General features: G+C 40.2%; 3 protein-coding genes across 4 annotated transcripts in view; 2 read left to right on the top strand and 1 right to left on the bottom strand.

Annotated features, from left to right (window-relative positions):
* Positions 1–20569, top strand: part of LOC116928936 (protein jagged-2) — a 31212-nt gene extending 10643 nt beyond the window's left edge. The window contains exons 3-16 of one of the 2 annotated variants that reach the window (XM_045177662.1): positions 7912–7969; positions 9751–10026; positions 10999–11059; positions 11801–11934; positions 13249–13485; positions 14187–14300; positions 14677–14889; positions 15222–15349; positions 15575–15758; positions 16841–16975; positions 17133–17246; positions 17381–17623; positions 17875–18566; positions 18703–20569. In XM_045177662.1, the coding sequence (XP_045033597.1) occupies positions 7912–7969; positions 9751–10026; positions 10999–11059; positions 11801–11934; positions 13249–13485; positions 14187–14300; positions 14677–14889; positions 15222–15349; positions 15575–15758; positions 16841–16975; positions 17133–17246; positions 17381–17623; positions 17875–18566; positions 18703–19386 (3273 nt within the window). In that variant the 3' untranslated portion in view covers positions 19387–20569. Of the gene's footprint in view, positions 1–7911; positions 7970–9750; positions 10027–10998; positions 11060–11800; positions 11935–13248; positions 13486–14186; positions 14301–14676; positions 14890–15221; positions 15350–15571; positions 15759–16840; positions 16976–17132; positions 17247–17380; positions 17624–17874; positions 18567–18702 lie in introns of both variants that reach the window. The other variant, XM_045177661.1, reaches the window with a different exon arrangement.
* A 2726-nt stretch (positions 20570–23295) lies between these two features.
* On the top strand, positions 23296–24139 carry LOC116928966. The gene is made up of 3 exons (XM_045177681.1): positions 23296–23510; positions 23597–23789; positions 23863–24139. The coding sequence occupies exons 2-3, from the start codon at positions 23763–23765 to the stop codon at positions 24133–24135; spliced, it is 300 nt and encodes a 99-aa protein (XP_045033616.1). The 5' UTR covers positions 23296–23510; positions 23597–23762; the 3' UTR covers positions 24136–24139.
* On the bottom strand, positions 24056–26474 carry LOC116928945 (zinc finger protein 2). Its single transcript, XM_032936085.2, has 5 exons — positions 25297–26474; positions 25102–25234; positions 24902–25045; positions 24592–24834; positions 24056–24531 (listed from the first exon to the last, which is right to left on the bottom strand). The coding sequence occupies exons 1-5, from the start codon at positions 26313–26315 to the stop codon at positions 24127–24129; spliced, it is 1944 nt and encodes a 647-aa protein (XP_032791976.2). The 5' UTR covers positions 26316–26474; the 3' UTR covers positions 24056–24126.
* Between the last annotated feature and the right edge of the window lie 36 nt (positions 26475–26510).

Here is a 26510-nt window from a genome sequence, read left to right as displayed (position 1 = left end):
TCCCGATGGGCCGCCACCACTACGGTCCGTCCACCACTTCTACCCGTTTACAATAAATTATATCATAAATAATATTTGATTTTTTTTTTTTAAGGAGGGTTTCTTTTTTCTTTTGATAAACAGTCCCTACTCTTTCCTTAATCAAAAAGATGAGAGACGTTTGTCCAGCACGAGAAACAAACGCTGCCGGATTGTTTTTTTTTTTTTTTTTTTTTTTTTTAAATGTCTGTCGTGTCTCATGAAATGGCGCCTTGAAAATCAAAGTTGACATTCAAGTTGAGTAACATCAAGGAATTTTTTCTTGTTTCTTGTTGTAGTTTTTGACCCATTCTACTACCCCCCCCTGTTTTAACCCTCTGGAAAGAACGAAAAAAGATGGGTAGTCAAAGACGGAAGTATTCCGGGCCATCACCTTTTGTGACCCATTCCCCCCCCCCCCCTTTTTTTTTCTATTGTTCTTTTTTTTTTTTTTGATTTCTTAAAAATAGAGAAACGTAGAAATAAGTAGGCCTTTCTATGACAGCTGTGGTAGATCCTCGTTTTTTTTTTTTTTTCAAGGGGGTATGGGCAAAGACACTTGGTGTGAGGTGATGGCAAAAAATAAAAAGGGTAGAAAGGTTGAAATTTTTTTTTGGTGTTGTCTACCTCGTCCAGCGTTGCTAATTTCTAGGTGGGCTCCCATTAACAGCTGGGCATTTTTTTTTTTTGGGTGGCTGTCCGGCTGTTGTCCGTCACACGATGCACAAAAATTCCAGGTGGTGGTTTCAAAGTTATTGGATGCTATAAATTTCAATGTTTTTCGATGTGATTTTGTGGAGGTAACACAGGTGTGTGGCTGGGTAAAAAGATTTTGTTTTTTTTTGCGCGCAATGATTACGACGAGCTTTTCTTTTATTTTCATGGAAAACAAAAGGAAAATGCGGGTTGAGGGCCATTTTTTTTTGGTGTGTTTTCTTGGAATTCATCTAGTTGTTCACCTGATTAACATTTAAAGTGCAGCAGCAGCAAGCAGTCCGTTTCAATTGAAAACTTTTGGGGTTCGTCTCTCTCTCTCTCTCTCTTGTTTTTTTTGTTGCATAGAAAAATTCTACAGACGGCCAGAAGAAAGGGCCATTCCACAATTTAAAAAAAGGGCTTCTTCTTTTGAATTTTAGTGTGTATATATATCAACTGTTTTGCTTTCATGATGGATGAAGAATCCAGGCTTCACTTCTATTTTTTTTTTTTATTTATTATCTTTGACTGGAAATCTCACCTTTTTTTTTTGTGTGTGTGTTCCAGAAGATCTTCTTTGCTTTTGTCATCTTGTCAGTTTCTTTTTTCTTCTGGGGTCTCCATTTCACATATTTCGTTTAAAGAAGCAAAAATAAGCCGCTCGCCTTTTTCTCTCGATGAGACGGCGTTGTGTCTATGGAAATGCATACGTAATCAAACAGGATAGAAGTAAAAAGAAAATGCATAAATACAAAAAGGGGGGGACGGTACTGCGTCTCTGTGGCCGGTCCGATGGCCGGCCCAGATTAAAAAATCGAGAATAAAATTTCTCTGCGTGAGATTTTTGTTCTTTTTGTCTGGCCAAAACAAAACATGTCGTATACACCACGAGATTTGGTGGAACTATTGTCAAGTCGGGGGGGTCAGCAGAAGTCGTACAAGATTTCATAAATAAAAAAATTATGATTTGTTTTTATTCGTTTTGTTTCTAGTCGTAAGACATCGGCGCCCCGCGTGTCGTTCACGCTGCACGGGGTTGTCGCCGTAGACGAACGATCTTAATCGCTATGAAATATGTCATCGTGAAAGTTTTTTTTTTTTCTTTTTCTTTTTAATATTTTTGATGCCGAAATGATAAAAAAAAAAAAATTCAATTTTCATATTTTGCTCCTTTGAGGGGGGCGCCATCTTTTCTTCCATGTATCCACCATACAATTTTCCCTTTTTAGGCTTTGGGTCTTTTCGCTCTTTTACTATTTTGTCCACCCCAATGGGGGAAAAAAAAAAAGGAGATGATGACATCACATTCTGTCAGGCTCCCTTTTGTGTATTTAATGAGCTCTCCAAGTCCCCCCCTCCCTTCCTAGTTCACCTGTGTGAACGCGGTAACGCGCGTCAGGAGCGAAACAAATAGGGAAAAAAAAAAATTTAGGGGAAAGGCAGAAGGAGATGAGGACGATGGATAATGATTAAGGAGGAAAAATTGAAAATATCTTACGGAAAGAAGAAGAAAAAGCTTTCAGAGTAAAGGGGCTGCTCTTACGTCATTATCGTTAAAAGAAGAAGGAGAAATAAGAGGACAACTTAAGTTGTCAACTCTGGTCCAACCTGTCGACTTTATCATTTTTGGGGGGGGGGGGATGGGGAGAGGAACGCCGGGGTGGATTTCGGTTGAGACACACGAGCCAAATCGGATGATCAGACCACCAGCATCAAGAGAGACCACCGAACAGCTGATGGTCTCATGACTTGATTGCAATCAACTTGTGAGGCCATTGGAATGTTTCCCTTCAAACCCCCGCGCATCAAATAGAAATTCACGTGGCATCTTCAGAGGGGGGGTTTGCGAGTTTGTCATCTAGTCATGAACGTTTTCTTTTTTCTTTCAATGGCGATCGTTTGATAGTTGGTGTTATCTCTTTAAAAAAAAACAAGAAGAAATGCTGGACATGTAACTGCAATTATTTCTCTTTTTATGATTTTACAGTCCGGATTTATTTCTTTGATTGCGGATGCCATTCAGCTTTTTGTGTGTGTGTGTGTGTGTATTCTAACTCTGTGCATATCAAATTTTTTGGGTTTTTTTTTTCCGGGTGAGGGCTAGAGGGGTGCAATTGTAAAAACCGAAAAGAGTGATAGGTTTTGACGGCAGAAATGTTGTTGTTCGCCTATGTGGCGCATACATTTACCTACACTTTTATATGTATATTTATACGTATCGCTTATGTATGTAGACCGAGATAAGACGTTTCCAGTTTTTCTTCAGTTCTAATCTGTCTGCGTCTCTTGATGTCTGCGTTCCCCAACAAACAGAAAAAACGAGAAAGAAAAAAAAAATGATCTTATTTCATTTTTTTTAAAATCATTTCTTGTTTCTCCGACATGGTTACAACTAGGCGAAATAACATAATTTTTAAAAATATATTTTTGAAATGTGCAGTGAAACAAAAGACTTGTCTTATCCATCATCATTACGCAGAAAAGAAAAGTCCCCCCCCCCGTACATTTAGAAAAAAAAAAAGTCAAAACAAAAGAAGATAGTGAAAACAAGACAACGACACACGCCCATTTTGCGCGCGTGTTTTTTGAAAAAAAAAACACAACAACATTTGTGATAGCGTTGGGACTGACTCGTGTTAACAGTTGGGGCAGTATCGAATGCTACACAACTGAATCCAATTTGATTAGGGATTGAAATATTTTGTGTTGATCTCATCATCTTCTAATGCAGCAGAAAAAGGAAGAAAAGTTGTTGTTGTTTGGCTCGGCAAATCGTCGTCTCGGGCAAGAAACATTCCTGTCTAACGAGCGCGTTCTTGACACACGCGGACGTAAAGGGGCAGCAAGAACCATCGCATAATGGTGGGCGAGTAGAACCGGAGCAAAGGAATAAAAAGATGGAACGCTATCTTATACAATATTTTTTTTGTTCCTTTAATTTTAATTCAAAGATTTTTTTGTTTTTTCTTTGAATTTCTACGAAAAAAGAAAATGTCCAGTTTTATCGAATTTTCGTTGATAAAGTAAAACAGCTTTTGTGTGTGGATCTTGCGTCATCAAATTTTGACCCGATTTTGCTCGAGGGCCACACACACACACGCACGATAACAACAGATATTGGTGTCATGTTTTTTTCTTTTTTTTCTTTTTTTTAATATACAAGAAATAGATGAGAAAACTAAACAGGTCAGCAGCCATTAACTGTTATTGGCGAAAGAATACATTTTAAATAAGAATTTATCAAATTCCCACCTGAAGCTGAATGACACAGCACCGCCCGATTGTAACGGAAACGTTTTCCCTCCCCATTTTTTTTTTTTAACTTGTTTGATTAATCGCGCAATGTCTTGTTTTTCAAAATTCTTTTGGGCATCGACATAATTTCAAAAGGCTGCAGTGTTTGAATTGTCACACGAAAAGCGCATCGGTTGACACACTAAATAAAATTCAGTTCCTCGTGATTTTTTTGGAATAGAAACCAACAACAACAACAAAATGGGTGCCGATAGAAGCGACACTAGCACGTCATTCCTAGCGGAGAATCGTCAAGACATTCCTCACCTGCTTCCATTTGTGTGTGTTGACCTTTACGCTTAAAGTTTTAAATGGGGAAAAAATGCCTCGTCCTAACATCAAAATGTCGTGATTTTGAATTTACGTACACGCCCAACAGCGCCATTTTTCCAGTGGCGGTCGACCTTCTCGTCTTATTATTATTATTTTTTTTTTAATGTATCTTTTTTTTTTTTTTGCGTTGCCCTTCCCGAGTTGATGGACTTGCTCCGACTACGCGCAGTTTGGATTGATATGCGTTTTGTGAAAATAGTGTCGACGTCGGGACTGTTGTGCGCGTTCACTTCTCCCGCTGTGAAAAATGGAAATTGTTGATAGACTAGAAAATCTTCTTCTTTTTCTCGTTTTTTTTTTTTGTTCGCATTTTTCCGTGGGGTTGGGATCACGATTTCATTTTTTTTTTTATATATGCAGACATGGAAAATAACAAACAAACAAAAAAAAATTTTTTGTTATATCGCTCGTCTGTGCTGCCCGCAGTCGTTGCTTGAGACGTCATCGCTCGTGCGTGAACTCTTTGGTACGTGACGATCTCGAGTCCCGGACTCGGGGAAAAAAAAAAGAGCTTCTTCTGGCGTGGCTTTTATTTTGATCAAAAAGAAAAAAAAAAAAATGTGCGACTAGTCGGGTCATTTCGACACACAGAGAAATGGAATGTGAAAATAGACGCATGTGCGTGCATTCCAAAGGTGTTTCTTTATGACCCGTTTTCTTATTTTATTGTGTGTCTTTTGATTGACTGTGGCGCGGCCGCAAATGAAACAAAAAAAGAATTGAGATACAAGCGACGGAGGAAAAGGCCGCTCTCTTAAAAGCATTTGAAACAAATGATAAACGCGGCACGAAATGCGCAAAAGTCGATTGTTTTTGGTTTTTTCAAAAACGCACTCTAAATTTGAAACATTTATTCTTTTACCGTCTTTATAATCGAACCGTTTCCTTTTTCGGGCGGAGGAATCTAAACATGGTCACGCGCACACACACACATATCGATGTGTAACCGCATCAAAAAATAATCCTTTGACTATAGTTGGATGCTAATGAGGATGCGCTTGTTTGCGGGGGAGTTGTGATCCTGATTTTTGATGGTCATCCATTGATCATTTCTGTTTGTCTTGTCGAATAGCACACACACACACACAGCGAAAACTAAAAACAAAGCAGTCTTTTGTTTCGTCATGTTGTAACCTTCGATTGTATCGGGGTAAAAAAAAAAAAATAATAATAAATTCTTTTTTGAAACGGTAATCAGATGCATAGATCAATGTCTTATCTGGTTATGGTACTGCGACTTGGAGACGAGTATTGTGGAGAGACATTTTCTTTTCGACTCCACAGGTGTCCCATTTCTTGTCCCTTTCTTTTTCTTCTGATTTCATCTTTTTTCTTTTTTTTTTTATTATTATTTAAATATATATATACATTTTTTTTTTTTATTATTCGTTTCCGTCGTACAGCTCGACATTTTGTGTGTGTGTGTGTGTGTCTGGAACGCGCCAAACGGGTTAAACCTATCGGAGGAAATGTGAAAGAGATTTTTCGTTCACTGTTGTTGCTACTTTGCTGGCTCCCTATTCAAAGAAATAAATGGGGGTCCTCCCCTCTTGCTCACACACACACACGAAGCAAAAATTTTTTGTTTGACAGGAAGGGCCAGCAGGAGCACACAGGTAGCAGGCAGTAGGTAGCTTCTAATAACAAGCGGGAGACTTTCTTCTTCTTCTTCTTCTTTTTCATGGACGAAGAAGAAGAAGATGATAAAGGAACCCCACACCACCCCCTGGTGGTCTCTTGTGTGTCTCGTCCCCCAAAAAGCCATCAAAAAAATGTCCTTTGGAAAGGGGGGGGGGGGATTGTCGCGTCGAGACCCCACGGAAAATAAAAATGAAAGGGACTTTTAAAAGCCATTTTCTGAAATACGTAGCGACTTATAGCCAATTAATCACTTTATCATATTTTTTTTTTTTTCTTTCCTCTATTTTAAAGGAAGGGGGGGGGAGGGCACTGGAAATGATTGTGGGTAGATGTTCTTGTAGCTAAAAGGGAAAATGAATTCAAGGGGGAAAGGTTAAAGGCTCCGCGAACTTGCATTTTTTAGCGAAAATGTTTGTCTGATACGAAAAGGAAAATCACGAACGCTCGACCTTGGAATTCCTTGGTTTCAATAAGAAGAAGAAGAAGAAAAAAAGGGCTATTTAATGCGGTACTGGAACACGTGAAGCGTTGCACGAGGACACAATCTGCAGGTCTGGAATACTCGCGTGTGAAATGCGTGTACAGGTTATACTAATTACCTTCGCGCTCTGTAAAGCAAAACACCCCCAACAAAAATGGCTCATGACCTCGTCCACTTTTCTTTCCTTTTTTTTCCAACTTTTTACACACGCACAAAAACCAAAAAAATTTAAATATTTTCCACTTGGACGATGTCGTGTAGATCTTTAACACACACACACACACACAAAATCGTCGTCGGCAATCGATCTGCTTGTTTCATTCTCATTCAAAAAATACAAAAAAAAAATTCATTTTTTGTTGTTGTTTTGTTTGATCCATTGCGTTTGCCGTTGGACACAAACTTTCTATTGTCTACCTTTCGACTGTTGTTGTAAATACACACTGTAGAGATATATTTATATATTTTTTTTTTGGGAAGGGGGGCTCTTGTGTGTGTGTGTTAGCTTTGGAATGCGCGTGTTATCTAGTGGACACAATAGGCAGCGCGCAAAAGGGGTTAGCGCAAGAGAGCCACTTGAAAAGGAGGGGCAATCTCATCCATTATAATCCGTATCGTGTATGTATATATATATATATTCCTTTAGTCTGTGTAGGAATATAACCGAAACCTCGTTTTTTTTTTTTTTTTTCAAGTGGAACGAAGAAGAAAAAAGGAATTTTTTTGTTTTGTTTTGTTTTGTTTTTTTTCCCTTTTGGCTTTTTCGAGCCTACAGCGCGCAAGATTTTTTCCTTATTGTAACGCACGCCATAACGAGCTCTGATTTCCTTCTCTTCTACCCTTATTTTTTATTTTTTTTGTGTTTTTTTTGTTTAATAGACTTGATGGAATGTTGCCAGACTCTCTGAGCTGGTCATATCGGCCATCATTAGATACTAATCAACTGATATGGAGCTCTCTCTCTCTTTCTTTCTCTTTTGTAGGCTCTCATTTTATCGCCATTAATATCCTAAATAATTATTCTTTATTTATTTATTTTTCCTGTTTGGGGCTCTTGTTTATTTTCTTTTGCGGCATTCTTGTCCCGTTTTCTTTTCTTCTTCTTTTTGGGAAGGGGGGTGGGGAGGCGAAATGCAAATGGACAGGAAACCAAATATGTGCGACGTGCTTTGGCCGCTCGCTCGTCAATTTGCCACCCCTTTGTTTTGTGTTCCGGACGTGTGATTTCCTGTGTGTTATTTTTTGTTGTGTTTGTTTTCTTACTTGGCATTCCTTTCACACGCAAAGTGAACTTTTTCTTTTCATTTTCTTCAGAAAAGAAAAGAAAAAAAAAACGAGTAGAAATGATTTTTTTTCTTTTTCTTTTTGGTTAGAGATAAAAATGCAGTCAAAACGTGTAATTGCTAATTTGTTTTGTTTCTTTTACTTGTTTTTTTATTTTATTGCAGAGGTCCTTCACTTTGATGCTGGAAGCGATAGACTACAACAATTCTACACGACCATCAGGTAAGAAAAAAATCACAAAATAATTCGTTTTTTTTTTTTTACTATTGGCTCATTATCTTTGAGTTTGCTGCACAAGAATTTCAAAAAAGTGCCGTTTTTTTTTCTTCATATTTTAAGTTACTTAACGATTCGCTAACAGCCAATTTGTCGCCTCAATTCGATCGTGTCCACGAACAAAAAAAAAAAAAAACTAATAATTAAAAAAACAAATCGACCGCTTCTCTTCGACGCCAATGACGCCCGCCATCCATGACGAATGAATGGCTGGGAACGTTTTTTTTTATTATTATTATGGGTTTTATTATTGTTGTTATTGTTGTACTGACTCCGTCGCCAGCACGAAAGAAAGAAAGAAAGAAAAAACATTTTAATATATCGCGCATGACCGGCCATATCAAATGTCAATTTGGAAACCCCCTTCCTACCCCCCCAATGTTTGGGGTAGGGATTGGGAGGGTTGCAGACGGGAATAAGTGGGTGGGTCGGGAGCAGAGTTATTTGAGCGGGGTGAGGCCACGCTCTATAAACACACTAAAAAAAAAAAAACGCAAAGTGAATTATCCGAAAGAAGAAAAATGCCGTTGCGCGAAGATGAGGGGGGTTTTGTTGTTTTTTTCCCGCGCGCTCGTTTTGATTTCGGGCAACCGGAACGGCGGCGGCGCCAGTCAAACGGTAGGAATCGTTTTGTGGGTTTGTGTTGTATTAGAAAATTTAATGCGGCAAAACTTGAGGCAGCGGGGGGAAGAAAAATAGCCATAAACGACTCGAGATTTTTGGAAAATGGCCGTGTCAAAATATTATGAAACAGTAAAAGAACGTTTGAAATTATATTTAAAAAAATATATATATATAAATTAAATAATAACCCGGGAGGCTAATTGCTATTTGATTGAAATGATTTCGCTTTTTTTTTTTTTCTTTTCATTTTTATTGCTAACCGCTTCGAATGCGCACAAAAAAAATTGTGGGCGTTTACACTGAAAAAAATGCCGATCGTAGAGTTCCCTCCTCTTCGATTAAAATCTAAAAGCCTTTTTTTTTTTTATATAATTCTTATTTCATGATTCTAACGTATAGATCTACATGCATACGCATTAGACGGACACACACACACGCTATCGTTTTGCCTCGACCGTTTTTCTTCTAAATAAATGTGGCCATCTATAATCCGATCCGTTACTCCTCCTCTCTGCCCCTTTTATAGTCCTCCTCCTCTTATGTACAGCGTTGCGATGAATGATGAAAGGCTTTTTATCATATCATCCGGGGCATTTGCGTTTTTTTTTCTTTTCTTTTCTTTTCTTTTTCTTCGTTGCTTCCCATTTTCCCTACACGAAACAAACAACAAACGACTACATCTAGACAATAAGTCTTAGATAGACGCAACCGAATCAAATGGCGGGGCAAGAAAAACGAGGTAGTAGTTTTTGAATATTTGATTGCAGATGGCCGGCAGCAGTTTTGATCGAATGCGTAACCATTACAATAAACGCTTGAGCGTTTTGTTGAAAGGTTTTCTCTTTTTTGTTGTCGGAAAATAGCCGATAAAATAAAAAAGAAAAGGGTTCCATCGGAGATTGTTCCATGATCGACATACACACACACACCCGTTATTATGTAAATATTATGCCGGTAGAATTTCTCTATTAGTAACGAAAGGCTTTCCGATGATGGATTCATTTCGGTTTCGATTCTTCTTCCAACTGAAATGAATGTGGAATAAATGAAGGATTGGGTTTTTAAAAAAATTTGAAAAATCGAATACATTTTCAATGTTGCAGGCGATGCTGTGAGTGGGCGTGAAATTGAACGGGCCGTTTATTCGGGCATTTTGGAACCGAGCGCCGATTGGCATTCTTTGACTCACGAAGGATCGGCCGTCAACCGAGACTTGCGACTCACTTACCGCGTGAGGGTGCAGTGCGAGCCCAACTACTACAACGCCACGTGCACGAAATTCTGCCGGCCGAGGAACGACATGTTCGGCCACTACGAATGCGACCGCAACGGCGATAAGACTTGCATGCCCGGGTGGACTGGAGCCACCTGCGAAACAGGTCGGTTTATTTATTTATTTTATTTCATTTCTTGTTACCTTCTTTGCCCGTATCGATGTATAAAGAGTCTTACGACGAATCAGCTACAATCTGAAAGAACAAGAGTAAAAAATCAAACAAAAGAACTGAAATAACCACACACACACACACACACCAAAAGAAAAGTTGACGGACTTGTTTTTTTTTTTTCGTTTTATGTAAATTTTTGTTCCCGCGTGCAATGGCGTAGGGAGGTGGGTTAGGGTGGGAGATGAGGGTTTTTATAGCTTGGCCGACTACATCGAGTCGTTTTGAGTGCTTTAGAAAATTCCAGTCGAGTCTGCTACTTGATAATTATAAAAGCCAAGCGAAAACGAAAGAATTCCACATTTCACGAACGCCACACGCACGCACAATTGAATTAAAAATAATAATCATAATTCACCAGCCGAGTCTGAATTCAATAGGCTTTAGAAAATAAATAAAACAACCGAAAAATGAATCGTAAAAAAAATATAAAAATTAAAATGATCTACTTAAGGGTATTAAAAAAAAATTTTTTATTTGGAATGAAACTAATGAAAAATAAAAGTTTTTGAGTGCGTCGCGAAGTGCGAGTGAGACTTGCTCGGGAGTGGAACTCGCGGGTTGGTGAAAGCAACAACAACAACAAGAAATAAGAAAAAGGCAGTGACACAGGACACGTCTTGGGTTGCACCGGCCTAATACAATCTACATAATAGGATCGCCTGCGAGTGTGTGTGTGTGTGTGTGTGTGTATAATTGATACGCGCGTAACACGAGAAACGAATAAAAATACAACACTCTGTTTGTCCAGTGAGTCTGGCATTTCAAAACGATTTCGACATGTTGAAATAACAAATCAATTCGGATTTTATTCTTACTATTTTCTTTTCTCTCTTTGGAAATCATATTTTCATTGTTATTTTATTTTCTTTTTGTGTGTGTCTGTGTGTGTCGAAACAAAAACAGCTGTTTGCAAACCTGGTTGCCATCCCATCAACGGCCAATGTGAACAACCCGGCGAGTGCAGGTAACCATCATTTTTTCTTTTTCTTTCTTCCCACTTTTGTGTGTGTGTATTTGCCTTCACCGCATTCCACGCATATTATCCGTACATTTTTATTTTTTTTTCCGCTAAATGTCTGTGTGATGTATTCAAATACCGCGCCATATTCTCACGGATGGCAACCCCTCACACTAAAGAGGAGGGGGCGACCGCACAATGAAACGCATTCACACGACGAAATTTCAATTGGCAAACCGGAAGAGATAAATGACTTTATTTTATCCCGTTTAAAAATAAAAATTACATAGCATTTGAATTTGAGAAAAGAAATTAAAAACGGAAATTGATGATTTTGAATTGAAATCAATCGTTTGTTTTCTTATTTGGTTAATCAGCTTGTCCAGCGTGGGAACACGGGTTCACCTGTGTTTTGTTTTCTCCTTTTTCTTTTTTACGTTGTGCTTGTGTACTGTCGACTTCATCAATATTCCAAGCATGCTCTATCCCACCTTCTTCACCCCCTTCTTGCATGAAATAGTTTGAAAAAAAAAAATTCTCGCAACAATTGAAACGAAAAATCAAAAAAAAACTTCCTCCCCCCTTTTTTTTTTCATGTTTCTCGTTGGAAATTGCTGGAACACAAGAGTCATCACATTTCCCGCATTCCCCCCCTTTTAGATTCTTTGAATAGAAGAAAAAAACAACTCGAAAATGACAAAACAAATGACAATGTCTTAATCAACTTTCTTTTCGTGAACGCACCAGGTGTCGGTGGGGATGGAAAGGTGAATTTTGCGATCAATGCGTCCCGTATCCGGGATGCAAACACGGCTACTGTAACGGCAATCCATGGCAGTGCATTTGCGAAACAAATTGGGGCGGCATCCTCTGCGATCAAGGTAAGAGCAAACTCAAAGAAAACGTTGATTTTCTCCGTGAAATGTAACATGATTTCAATGGCATTGGAAATGCATTTTAATGCTTTTGAATAACGTGTCACGACGGGCCAACCTTACGCATTCGAATCACTCGAGAAAAAATGTATCGTGAAACAAAAGAAATGAAAGTCGTATTACACGAAGTTACGAGGGTAGAATGGGGGCAGAAACCTGTTCCTCCAATTCCCCATCATCATTAGTTTTTTTTCTTCTTTTCCTTTTCTTGACATTTTCTTGTGGGCACATTTCCCCCCACGTCAACAGTTGTCTTTCATCTCGCTAATTCCCTTAAAAGCTCTTTGGACTTTTAAATATTCTTTTTTTTTCTTTCCCCTATTGAAATCCCATCAGCCAGGAGGGGACGACTTGTTGTATTTGTCTTGCCTTTAACAAAGACATAACTGGAACGACATCTTAATTGGGGCCGAGAGAAGCTCTTATGGTCACAGCCACACTATGTGTGTTTATCCCTAAACCTTAAAGTTTACCTGAAGCTTTTTTTTTTTATTTCTTATCTTTCTTTGTTTATTTTCGTTTTAAATTGACGCGGGCTTTTTTGAAATGAGACATCAGGAAAACCTTTTTTTTTTTTTTTTTTTTTTTATTTAGTGACACATAAAAATAGAGGGACATTTTGTTGTTGTGCGCGCTTTCCATATCAGCACAGTGGACTATATGTGGTCTTGTAATCTAATAAACTCTTAGGGGACGACATTTGGCACTTTACTCGAGTAAAAAAGGGGGTGCGTCTGTAAAATAAAAAATGGGTTTTAATCTGCCATCTGTACAGGAGCCATCTGACGTTTTTTTTTTTTTCCTTTTAAGTTGTCCAGCCAGTTGTTGCACTTAACAAAAACATGATCCGATTTGCCATTCATCAATTGGGATAAGGCAAAAAAAAAAAGAAAAGAGAAAAGAGAATTTTAATCCACTTGAGCTTCGAGTGGAGTGGGGAGTTGAAGAGTTTAAAAAATTAAAAAGAAAAAAATGAAATGTTTAATTTAAGATCGAAATCAGGTGTATACAATATAGGCCTGCCCCCCTTATCTTTCCATTTGAACGATCTTTTTGCTGAGCGATTGGAATCGTGACGTCATCGCAGATTATGTTAAGTAGTTACAGCACTCGCTCTCTCTGTTGCGTGTCTCTCTCAGTTTTTTTTTTTTAACAGTTTTTGATTAACGATTTCATTCCATTTTGTATACTCTTTCTTGTTTTGTTTATTATTATTATCTCATTAATTTTTGTCGTTTTTTGTTTTCAATTTATTTTTAGATTTGAATTATTGCGGAACTCGGGAGCCGTGCCACAATGGCGGCACATGCGAGAACACGAAACCAGACGAGTACCTGTGCAAATGTCCCGACGGCTTTTCCGGCACTAATTGCGAAGTGGTGGACAACGTCTGCGCCACGGCTCCTTGTCTCCACGGCGGCACTTGCACCGTCGCCATCAACGCATCATTTAACTGTTCCTGTCCGCCAGGATGGACTGGAGCCACTTGCCAAATTAGTAAGTTTGTACCGTAGTCAGTTTTTTTTTGGTTTTTTTTTCTGAATTTTATTTTTTTAACAAAAACAAAGAAGGAATTTGATTTTTAATTAATTTCTTGTTTTGTTTTGTTTGGTTTTGTGAAAGAGGAGGAAACGAAAAGGGAGGAGGAGGAATTTAAATTGTGTATTTTTTTGGAGAAGTGGGAGGAGGTGGGGGGGTCGTTGTTTTGTTGTTGGCCGGAAACTGTAATGGAGTTAATTAAAGCTCTGGAACATCATCATCAAATGAAAATGAATGACATTACTAGCGCCACAGTCTTTCCATTTTTCCCCCATTTCCCAGCGAGTTTTTTTTTTTTTTTTGGTGAATCGTGACTTGGCCTTCCAGAACGAAAGAGAAAACACACACTGGCGGGTTGTTATTATTATTATTGCCTAGTTTGGCCCCTCTTTTCAAACGCTCGGCAATCTTATAACCCTAGCGTCATTTGCGTGCGGCTGACCTTTTCAACCTTGACCCGCGTTCAACCCACCCGAGTGTCGCGTTTCTTTTGAATCCCTTTTTTTTTTTTTTTTTTTAAATAAATGTCGTGAAACGCGGGAGGAAGGCCGACGTCATTTATAAAAATGTTTTTTTTTTTTTCCCACTGCCTTTTTTTTTTTTTTTTTAAATTTCGTGATTGATGTTAACCGTTTTTTTCTTTTGGTTGTTATCATCAGATGTGGACGAATGTCTGTCGTCGCCGTGTCTGAACGGGGCGACCTGCGCCGACCTGGAGAACGGCTACCGCTGCCAATGCGCAGACGGCTGGCAAGGCGACACTTGCGATCAAGGTAGGCCATTTAAAAAATAGACGCTTATTTACAACTGGTGAGCAGTTGCGTGTAGCGCTCTCTCTCCGACATTAAACGAAACCCATTTTCGGGAGAAGGACAACCTTTGTGAACCTCGTTCACTCTCATTACATCTCGTTTCCTCTTCTTTTTCTTTTCTTTCTTTTTCTTTTCGTTGTTGACTTTGTTGACTTTCTTCTTATTATTTTTCTTGCTGTTGTTGTTGTTGTTGTTGATGACGTGACTGGGTTTGGGGTTGAAATGTCTCTTCTCTTTGGCTGTCGCATTGGGACAACGAAGGACAGCCGCAATAATTGATGTGAAATTTTTTGTTTTGTTTTGTTTTGTTTTTTCCCTTGCGTGCGTTTACGTACAGATGTGGACGAGTGTTCGATGGCCGAATTGTGCAGAAACTCGCTGAGTTGCGAGAACACACCTGGCAACTACACCTGTCGCTGTGTCGAAGGTTTTCACGGTCGCCAGTGTCAGTACAACGTCAACGATTGCGATGGCCATCAGTGCCTCAATGGCGCTACTTGCATCGATCTGATTGGCCAGTACCACTGCGCTTGCCGACCCGGTTTCAACGGTAAATTATTTGATTTGATTTGATTTGATTTTTCTTTTTTTTTTTCTTTTTGTATTATTTATTATTCCGTCATTGTTTAGTTTGCCTTTGCGATGCAATCTACTTTTTTTTTTCCCCGTCTGACTTGTGAACTAGTTTTTTTTTATTATTATTATTATTCTTTAACATGTTGAAAATGAAAAGAAAACGTGACGCTTTTTTTTGGGGGGGGTGAACTGGTTCTGACGTCAGAATCAGTTCCCCTTGATTGGCAATTTTCGGTGAAACGTTGACAACAATTTTTCTCTTCTTTTCTTTTGAGAATGAAATTTGAATTTTGACTTGTTTTGCAGGTCAACGGTGCGAGATCAACATTGACGAGTGCTCGAGTCAACCGTGCGCTAACGGAGGCGAGTGCGTCGACCTAGTCGACGGCTTCAAATGCATTTGCCCTTTGGGCTACACCGGTGCCCAATGCCAGGTCAGTTTAAATAGCTCCAAATTCTTTGGATATTTTTCTTGTTTGGTAAGAGAGAGAAATGAAATTCTCCGTGCGGGACGATTCGTCTTGTTTTTGTTATTATTTGTTGGCCCGAGCAAAAGTTTGGCCGCCTCAAATTGACGGATGAGTTGTGGCCGTGAATCGTGAATAATGTATCGTTTCTTTTCCCTCTTTTTTCTTTTTATTTTTTTCCCCATCAAGCAGACGGATACGGATTTGTGCCATCCGAACCCGTGCGCCAACGGCTCGCCGTGTTTCAATACGCTCGGACAGCTCGGCGGACCCGACTACTATTGCCTCTGTCAGAGCCACTGGCAAGGCAAAAATTGTTCACGATACCGACAGCCCCCTCCGCCGCCCCCGCTTCCAGCCAGCCAACCTAGTCCACGTGAGTTTTTTTTTTTTTGGGTTTTTTTCCTCCCCTTTCTTTTTTTTTTTCAATTCGATTCGATTCATCATGTGGCAACACGAAGCCGCCGCACGTTCCATCCTGTCTCGTTTGAGAGCGTTACTATCGTTTCTGGCGGTATTATTAGGATTATTATTCACGCATCGTCAAAAGGCATTTTTTCTTCCTTCCTTTTCAATCGTTCACTCACGAGGAGGGATTGTCAAAGTGAAACTCTTTTGATTTTTCAGAAAAGAAATGGGGGATAGCGAACGGACGCGCATTCTCCGTTTGAAAGGGCAAAGGAATTCGGGAAGCATTTCAATTTAATTGAAGGATCACGTCTCGATGACTGTGTCGAAAACTTTTGCCTTTTCGGATAATGGGCAGATGATGGGAGAGGGGGAGTATTCGATTGTTGCATCACCAACATCTTTTGATGTTTGCTTTTTATTTGATTATTATTATTAAAGCTTGTTAGCGTGCATGATGATGAGCTTCTATATTCGAAAATGCGCACAGTTTGGTCTAGCGAAATTTCTGAAGGAGTGACGCTGTCTGAGATTGCGCGGTGATGCCAGACGTGTAGAATATCGTAGTTTGTACAGTTGCCGAGTCACTGCAATTGATGAATTGCTCCCGTTATTTAAATTCATTGGGGGTTTTTTTGTTGTTGTTGTTGTTGTTATTATTGTGCGGGTTGGATTTCTGTGTCAACCGTCCACCTGCGTTTTTTACTTTCGCCAGTGGATATTATTTCTCGCGAATCGCCGAGTCGTTATGCAACTTTTTTTTTCTCTTTTTCTCTCAGAGAGAGTGTTCATAATCTGTTAAGGAATTTCTGAGAAAAAAAATAAAATTTGCATACCTTATTTGGTTGACATTTTTTTTTTCCCCCAGCAAGTAATTTACATTCAAACCCAAACTCTTTTCTATTATTATTATTATTATTATTATTTATTCAACATTTTCTTTTTATTTTCTGTATCTGTTTAAACATCACGAAATGCCACAATTGAAAATGACCACATTGCATCTGCAGAGTTGTTTAATTTATGTACATTTTCTGTGTTTCTGTGCAGAAACAGAAGCGGGCAGTTGTTGGACGTCCAAGGGTGCCGGCCATTGCGTCCACGGTCGTTGCGTCGCGTCAGAAGATGGTTCGACTTTCTCGTGCCAATGCGATCCGGGCTATTCGGGTCATTTTTGCACCGACAGTAAGTCTCCCCCCTCTCCTTATGTTTTGTTTCTATCCCATTCTCCGTAACCGGCCAAATGAAAAATCACTGCCGCCATTGTTACACACACGCGCAAATAGCTCCACAAATCATTGCGTATCCGCTCATGTTTTTGTTTCTTCTTTGACTCTGATAGACGTTAACGACTGCGCTGATAGCCCTTGCCGGAATGGCGGTACCTGCATCGACGGCATCGATTCGTTTCACTGCGTTTGTCCCAAAGGTTACGACGGACTCACCTGCGATCACAGTAAGAATCCTTTCTCTTTTCTCCCGTCTTCGCAATTGCTGTTTTTTTTTTCTCTATGCATCGTGAGAAAGAAAAAGAAGAAAAAAAAATGCAAATTTTGGAATGAATGAATTTTGTTTTGTTTTTGTTTTCAGACGTAGACGACTGTGCAGCCAATCCATGTCGCCATAACGGCACGTGTGTCGATTTGGTGGCCGATTTCGTGTGCCGATGCGTCGACGGCTGGAAAGGGCGCACTTGTTCCAATCGCAACCAGCACTGCCAACACGGTGAGAACCCTTGCCTGAACGGTGCCACTTGCGTCGATGACTCAAACCCCGAAGCCGGATTCACGTGTCGCTGCTCGAGCGGATGGCGCGGCTCCATCTGCCATCTGGGTAAATATAGACACATGTCTATTTCGCTATTCTTCCGTCTTGGCTAGTCATTTTTTTCCATTGTCTGCTCCGTGTTTGTGTTTCACTCGATCCGCGCTCTCGATTCATGTCGAGTCACTGTCAACTCGATTCCGTCATCCGCCCCTTTTTTATTTTTATTTTTTCCTTTTTTCTTTTTGAAAATGGATTGGCTGTGTGTGTGTGTGTGTGTGTGTGTGTACTCATCTTTTTTTTTTTAATTTTTTGCTTAGCTGAACATATGCCTTGCGATGCCAATCCGTGCCGCAATGGCGCCACGTGTTTGAACACGGGCCAGTCGTTCACCTGCGTCTGCAAAGACGGATACGAAGGTCAACATTGTCAGATGGAGCTGAGACAAACGGCCGCGTCGACGACGGCCAGCCCCACCAGTTGCCAATGGTCGGGCCGTCTGTATCCGGATCATTCGTCGTGGGACGATGGATGTAACAAGTGCCAATGCAGGGCCGGTCAGGCTGTCTGCACGCGCGTTTGGTGCGGTGCGGCCAACTGCCTCGAAGATCCCGTTCATAAAGTGGGCAAATCTTGCGGAGCTTCGGAAATTTGCCTTTCGGCCCAGTCTGGATGTCTGCGACCGCCGTGTCCGGCCTACGGTCAGTGCCGGCCGTTGAAACCCGGTAGGCTTTTGCCCGTTCCGGCCACCACCGCCTCTTGCTGGCCCAACTTGACGGGCAATCGGCTAGCGCCTACCTGCGCTCGATTGACGCTCGTGCTGGACCGATACAGGGCCCAGCCGGGATTCTCGGTGCAATCGCTGTGCGGCCACTTGCGTAAATTGGCCGCTGCTCAGAGCCATCTGTGGGACGATTTCCCCGGACAGCAGCAGCAACAGTTGGAAAGACCATCTTTGGTCATCCTCTGCGATCTCAAGGACCATCTGGAGGATGTTGTCCAAGTCACCATCGTAAGTCCCCACCCATTTCGATTTGATTCACTTTCACGCTCACACGCCGCCCACTCATTGAAATTGCTAAACATTTTCCTCCTTTTATTTATTTATCCTTTCCCTAAAAAAATAAATGAAATGAAATGAAATGCAGTCCATGTCGGAGACGTCGTTGGAACTTGGAGGAAGCCGGGCCACGGCTGCTGCGCGAGTCTTGGGCAATGTCCTGACGGCCTACTACAAGGAAGGGTCCTCTATGGGAGCCGTGGTGGACGTCAAGGTGGAGACACCCTATCCGGACGCGATGGAATCGTCGGACACGTCCTCGCAGAACCATCCGTCATCGGACTCGTCCGGCAGCAATTACGTGGTGGCCATCGTCTGTGCCATACTTGCCGGCCTCGTCGTCGTGGCCGGTCTGCTGCTGTTGCTCTTGTGGCGGCTGCGCAAGCGGCCAGCTCATTCGCCGTCTCACAGCGTCAACAGCTCCATGGATCGATCCATTGAAAAATCGAACAATCTGCAAAACGAGGAGAATTTGAGGCTGCAGCAGCGTCGCATGAAGACGCTGAACGTGGCCGAGCTGGTGGACCATCCGGCTAAAGGAAGTGGCGTGCCGCTGTCGAAGAAACTGAGCAAAGTCGTCGAAGACGCGGTCGTTGTGGCGCAGGAAGATTCGTCCTCCGACGAGTACTCTGGCGGCCAGCGGGACGTCATCGAATCGAATCCCATCTACAAAGCGCCCATCAGCGTTGACGTGCGGAATAATATCCACTTGGCGGCGAGAGCGGGCCAGATGATGGACAAGGAGCTTAGCCTCAAAGTCGTTGTCGTGTGAAAAGAAAAAAAAAACAAAACACTTCACCTAGAGAAAACGGGGCGCTTCTGTTTGTCCACTTCCTGTCCTCCTCAAGTCCAGTGAATTTCATTATTGTAAAACAAAAAACAAAAAAGGGATAAAGAAAAAGAAAAAAAAAAAAATTTAGAAAGGGATAAAAAAAAATAAAACAAAAAGTCGCACGCCATTTCCGGCTCCGGAATCGGATTTTCAAGTATCTCAATAGTTGAGAAAGGGAGTTTAATTATTAATATTATTATTATTATTATTATCATCATTATTATTATGATTTTTTTTTGTTCTTTCTGTTTAACCTATATATATATATAAAACATGTATATAAGGTGTGATGATGTAAGTATCCTAAATATTTTAAAAGAAGAAAACATTTGTATATAAATATTAACAGTTTTTGATGGTTGTAAAGTGTTGGTACATGTTGAATTGTGCACATCTGCCTCACGAAGAAAATGTTGTTCACCAACTGTAGTTCACTGGAAGACGACAATCCACCTCCTTCACTACCGCCAGACCCACCCCACCACCCAGCAATCACGAATGAATGTTCCAATTAAATCCGACCCTTTTTGTTTTCAAATCACGTTTAACAAAATTTGATTGAGAAAAAAGGAAAGGAAAATGGGGATACATATGAAAAAAAAAAAAGAAAATTAACTGACGATTGTCAAATTTGACGCGCGTTCAATTTTTGATATTGAGTCGGCAAAACAAAAAAAAAAACAAGTTTCAGTTTATTTGGAGTTTCAATAGAACAAGAAGTTAAACGGTCGGATTTTACTTACAATAAAAAACAGACCAACACACACACACACGCAATACACACCCTGACTTTTGATTATTATTGTTTTTTTTTTTTGTTTTGGTTCTTGTCCAAATCTATTTCGTTACCGTTGTGTCCAGTCCGTCATTTGATTTCAGTTTCTAAATGTTTTGAAAGAAATGTTGTACATAAATGTTTTTGAGTTTTTTTTTTTTTTTCCTACAGCGACATGATGATTCCTCTTAATTCATTGATTTTCGCTCGCGTTTGATCGTGTCACTGTGTCAGAGCTGCATGCACATTTTCAACTACCCTACTCCCACCCCCCAATACTGCTCTCCCCGGCCCTCCCAAAAATGATGAAAACGTCGTTGAAAAAAACAATAAACTATTTTTCCACAATGCCCGTCTTGTTTCCACCACCTCGCACAAATCTTGTCCATAACAAACTTTAAAAACGACGATTTTGGTCCGTTTTTTGTTTTTCCAGTTTTAATTTGCTTTCATCAAGTCAAAATGGATCCCACGCTCTTTAAAACTGGCGGCGCCTGCAACCAGAAAACAATCAGCGTGATCACGTGGTGTGCATATCAGTTCCCGTTCTCCTTCCAACGATAAAACATCAGAAACGATGACTGAAAAGGTAGTGCGAGGTTCGGGGAAATGGGAATGCGACCAACAACAACGAATAAAAAAAAAAAAAAAATCCAATTTGCCCTGTAAAACATGTACAATTAGATTACGCTCAACTGGGGCCCTTCATTTGGGGAGCCCGTTTTTATTCTCATTCTGAAACGGAAGGGAGAAAAACACAAAAATGACGTAAAGGGAGAACCGGGATGTTTTTTGTTTTTTTTTCAAATGTAACAACACGAGAAAACATTACCAACCGAAAATATACATCATGCAGAGCCTAACGTGTAGTTTCCCCTGAAGGTATTTTTTTTATTTAATTTTTTGTTTTTTGTTTTCTTTTGTTTTCACCTGTTGTGTGTGCTCGGATTCTTCTTGTTTTTATTTTGTTCTCGTGCGTGTGTGTGGCGACTTAGACTGAGAGACAAGAACGCTTCCCGTCAAGTGATCGATCATGTTGAGACGATGCGGGATCGCTGGAGAGGGAAGAACTTGAGAATTGCGTCTGCTTCTTCGACTTCTCAAGAAGAACGAAAATGTGTTTCAAACGCTAGCCTAGCAGCCAATTACACGCCACGCAATTAGACGGGAAGAACACAAAACAAAACAAAACAACAACAACAACAACAAAAAAGAGCTTATATAGAGTTGGAGTAGATGTAACCTCATTCGTGTATATGCAGTGCAGTTGGAGATCACATCATCCATCAGCTGTGATTTTTTTATTTTTTCATTCTCTACCACCTCTTTTTCATTTAAATACACGTACGATGTCTAAAAGTATATAACCACACCTTTCGGGCTGTTGGGAAATATTCGTTGCAGACGACTTTTTTGTTGTTGTTGTTGTTAAATTTTGATCCCGTTGACTTTCATAATTTTCCATCATCGTGTTTTAATTAACGTTTGGGAAATTCAGCTTTTATTTTTCTCGTTTAGGGCCTCCAGAAAAAGATGAAAGTGAGCCTACTCTGAAGATACTATCAACTTTTATACAATTCGATCGTCAGAAATGTTTACCTTGACATTTTTCTCCACAGGGTCAGCCAATGATTATACGAAACATATAATAAATATATAATATACCACCTCCCCATGTGCTACATTATAATATGTATAGCAGTGAATCTGTTTTTTTGTGTTTTTCCAGTCGGCTAACGTTCAAAGCTCAGCTCCTCGCTTTCTTTCTTGCATCATCAAGTGTAATTAAACCACAGCGTACGCGTCTACCTACGTTACCTACGTGCAATGGGTTTCTTCTTTTTTTTTTCCCCCCTTTTTTTCCCAGCAGATATAGACAGACACGCTTTGCTCAATGCATATCATTCATCTCGTTTCAACGGCTGTTGACTTTTCAGACAAAGTGCTGTAGGCCGTGCCTACCATCTGGCGGTGTTGGTGGGGTTGCCGCATATACGCTGTTCGCTGCAGTGTGCTGTATATAGACATTCTGGCTTTTGTTATTGTTGTTGGGTAGGTTTATTTATTTTTTGTTTTTGTCTTGTCTGTTTTCCACTTTTTTTTTTTCTATTGTGGCTTTTAAATCGCTAATGCATATGGGCGAAGCTGACTTCAAAAAGTAAGCCGTTATTACCACCGCAATCTCGAAAATAAAAAGGAAAAAAAAAGGAGTGAGACGTTAATGACTGAGGCAAACAGACTTTGTGTTACGACGGTCGCCTAGAAACTGAAAAACAAAAGCACAAGCAAAAAAAACTAGTTGTTGTTGGGGGGATAAACATGAATGATGACATTGATAACTATACGATAGGGTAGTAATAAATCGAAATCGTGGTAGTTGCTTTTCGTAATCCAATCGTCTGTTGATTGTTCTGTTTAGTTTTTGTGTGTGTGTGTGTGTGTGAGTCAGGTGAAACTTTCCAAACGAATCGGTTGACTGCTCACGGTTATGATAATAATAGTGCTACGACTTCTTTTAAGTTGCAACGTTTTATTTTCGAGACAAGAGAAGCTTTTTGTCTTATATTGTTACACACTATTCAAAATTTTCGTGAATACAACTAAAAAAAAAAAACAAAAAACCTACAGGACCTGAGAGAAATTTATCTTTATACAAGAGACATGAAAGTGTTCGTTCTCTTGTGACAGCTGAATCTGTATACATTCATTCCGTAATGGCTTTGGACGAATGATTATTCTCGCAAGCAAAATAAGAGTATGCAAACTGAATAGGACGAGTTATTATTTTTATTGTTATTTTAAGAAAATTGGTTTCAAGCCTCTTCTAAACGGTGTGCAGACAACAACACACACACGATAGTTCATTTGTTTATGATTATGACTTGGGGCAATATTTACAATTGTTGCTTCAAAGTACTGCAGCGTAACCCAAACAAGTTCAATGACAAATCCTTATGGCTGTTTTATCAAGGTTAAAAACAAAAGGTGAAATGCAAACAAAAAAAATCATTGAAGATATTGGAGAGGACAGAGGAGACAGGATTTTTCCAATCTGGCAACGCTGTCAAATACCTGACAGTTCATTCTGTTACTTATGGACTTTGGTACGCCCTTACATTGTCTCTTCACAGTCTACGGTTCTAGTTTGAGCCGTGCCCAAACTTTAGGTTATAAATGGTTAAGAAAGAGTCTCCCAACCGAGTGATTGCCTTTTTCGAGTGGCTATGGTTCGAGTATCTCATATTTACTGCACTCTACATGCTTGGAAGTCGGGAAAGGATAGCCTTCAGTATGCTCAACTATTTACAATTCCTATGAAATCAATTGTCACTTTTTTTTTAACAATGATTACCTATCGTCTCCCGGAAACGAAAGCTAGTTGTTTAGTTGCTTTCCTCGCCACTGCTTGCTATTCGAGCTACGTGTTCCTGCCTCATTATCTTGGCTCTCTACTTCATTATCTGGGTTACACTGCTGGCCAGAACTGGGAGTTTGGAAACCACTTGTAATAGGACAATTCATTCCACCTTTCTCCTTCACAATGGGCTCAAAGTCTGTCACTACAGAGGTAAAATTATAATTGTTTCGAAAGCCATAATGTGAAAGTTGATCTGTTTTTACGGCTTGTTTACTTCATACAGATTGAAAAGAGAGAAAGAGAAGTAAAGCAATTTTATCATCGAATAGAAACAGTAGAGAAAGCCCTTAGGCTCCGTGAACTCACTCCTGATCAGAGGACTGAATTTGAGAAGGAGCTTGATCTGTTAAAAACTGTGTTGAAAAACAATGAAGAGCAGCTGAAATCTCTTCAAAAAGAAAACTACAAAACAGGCATCATTGCAATGGCTCTCATCTTTATTTGTTTTTTAGTTTATGGTTTACAAGTCATGTTTTGGAATAAATCCTCACATTAATGCAGCCAGTGTGTCATCCACATTACCACCTTGAAGCTCAAAAGCTTGGATAACATTGAGGCTTTCAGCGCTGAGTTCGAATTGCAATTGGTCAGTCACTTGCTGCGTGGAATCCGAGCCAACGACTTGAATTTCAATTGGTCTTCCGTGCTCGTCGGGAATGATAATGGTCTGAACATGAGAGACGTCATGATTATCCATTCCGAGACCGAGGCCGTCGGCACTTTGAATCTCTAGCGTGTCCCATTCCATGGGATGACTTTCTGGCTCCATCTCGTGACCTGTCAGGACTTGCACAATTTTAACAGCCGCTCCTGCAGTTTCTGGGTCGCCATGCCTTTCTTCAGTCAAATGTTGCAACAGGGCGGGCTTTCTCATGAAGCTCAGGCCGCACACCTAATCCAAAAGAACAATTAAGCTGAAGTACGTTTAAAAGATTTTCACTGGAACGGTTACCTGGCATTCGTACGGTTTGCGGTCGCTGTGAGTGAAACGATGACTATTCCTGTTGTCCTTGGACGAAAACGTCTTTCCGCATATCTCGCAGGCCCACGGTTTAATACCGGAGTGGGTCAACAAATGCTTCTTGTAGTGCTCCGGATAAACAAACGTAGCGTGACAAATCTCGCAGTTGTAGGGCCGTTCTCCAGTATGAACACTTCTGATGTGATACTGCAACAATCTTTTTCGTTTAAAAGTCTGCGAAAGAGAAAAGTCAGTCGAGCGGTGGGAGGCAGGCAGGTAGGAATTCAATTGCGGTACATACTTTGTCACATTCGTCACACTTAAACCGTCTTTCTTGAAGATGGACGGCACGATGGTGGCTATCTAAATTCGACCGCTGGGCAAACGTGGCTCCGCAAGCGTCGCACTGGTAAGGCTTTTCTCCCGTATGAACTCGCATGTGGCTCTACAATGAAATAGTGCTAAAATACGATCATATATTATGGAGAAGAAAGAACTTACTTCCAGTTGAAGCTGCGACACCAACAGCTTCCCGCAAACGGTGCATTCTACATTCTTTTTATGCTTTGAATGCGTTTCTAAATGCTGTTCAAGGACTAGCTGGCTGTCGAAGGCTTTACTGCATACATCACATCTAGACACAGTAAAGCACTATTAAAGAAAATGATATGGATAATACGGCAACAACATTCATACTTGTGCGGCTTATTGTGTTTTTTTAAGTGAGTGTGAAGATTCTCTGCTGACGCAAACTGTCTGCTGCATAAGTTGCAACTAAACCTGGAATGCTCGCCGTGCAGTTTTTGGTGTTTGATGTACGAATGATTGGAGCGAAACGTTTTGTTGCAGCGATTGCAGGCATATGATTTATATTGGTGAGTCAACATATGATGATTCAGTTTGTTTTCATCATCAAACTTCCTACCACACTGTGCACATCCAAATTTTTTCTGCAACTCATGAAGTTTGTCATGTTCCTGAAAAGCTTCAAATGTTTCAAATCCTTTGTGACAGCTTCCACACTGGAAAGGGAGAGGAGCATCTTTAAGATGAGATATTCGGTGCTGATCTATCTCACATTTCAAACGAAACTCTTGCTCGCAAATATCACACTTGTGTAAGAGTTTACCATGAATTTCTTGCATGTGATTGATTGCAAAGGTGGAAGTCACAAATTCTTTTTTGCAGAATCGACACCCATAAAGTTCATTTGCCCTTTTCAGGTCTGAAATTCCTTCTACTACTTCAAAGTCAATCTCTGTACCACCATTTTCTTTTTCTGTAATGGTAATTTCAGCATCCATGCTAATGATGGATTGTAGAGATAGGCCCTCGGGACTTGAATTTTCTTGGTTTTGGATTGGAATGGCTTCCTTAGTTATATGTAGAACCCCCCAAGAATCATTAGACATCCTTTTTTTCTTGCCATTCTTTGTTTGTGACCCACGACTTTCTGTAAGCTTCTTTAACAATTCTGTCTGTTTATTGCTTAATATTTGTTGTAACTCGGAGAGCGATGAAAGTTCTCTAAAACACGAAAGGCACGCGTGGTCTCCAGCTAGTTTGCCTGCTTTAGCCTTTACATTGGAAGTTGACACCAGCTCTGTGACTAAATCCGCCAATGTTTTTTCACCATTTTTCCCATGTTTGATTTCCTTCAGGTTTTTCCATCTTGTTTCGCCAAGAGAACAGCAACACACGATACAAGAATACATGGTTAAAGAATGTTAAAACTCCGCTATACAACTTGGATTTTCCGGTGTGATGTTTCCATTTGTTGTTTCCGTCTGCTATTCACGAAGATGAATTCCAAAGATGCCGTTTGATTTTAATGATATTACGCTTTGAACTTCGACTTCGTAAATTCGTATTGTGTGAATAGTTTCATACTAGTTAATACTACTATTGCA

This window comes from Daphnia magna, linkage group LG8 (genome assembly GCF_020631705.1).
Source record: "Daphnia magna isolate NIES linkage group LG8, ASM2063170v1.1, whole genome shotgun sequence".
Lineage (NCBI taxonomy): Eukaryota > Metazoa > Arthropoda > Branchiopoda > Diplostraca > Daphniidae > Daphnia > Daphnia magna.
This window is presented reverse-complemented; position numbering and strand designations above follow the sequence as displayed.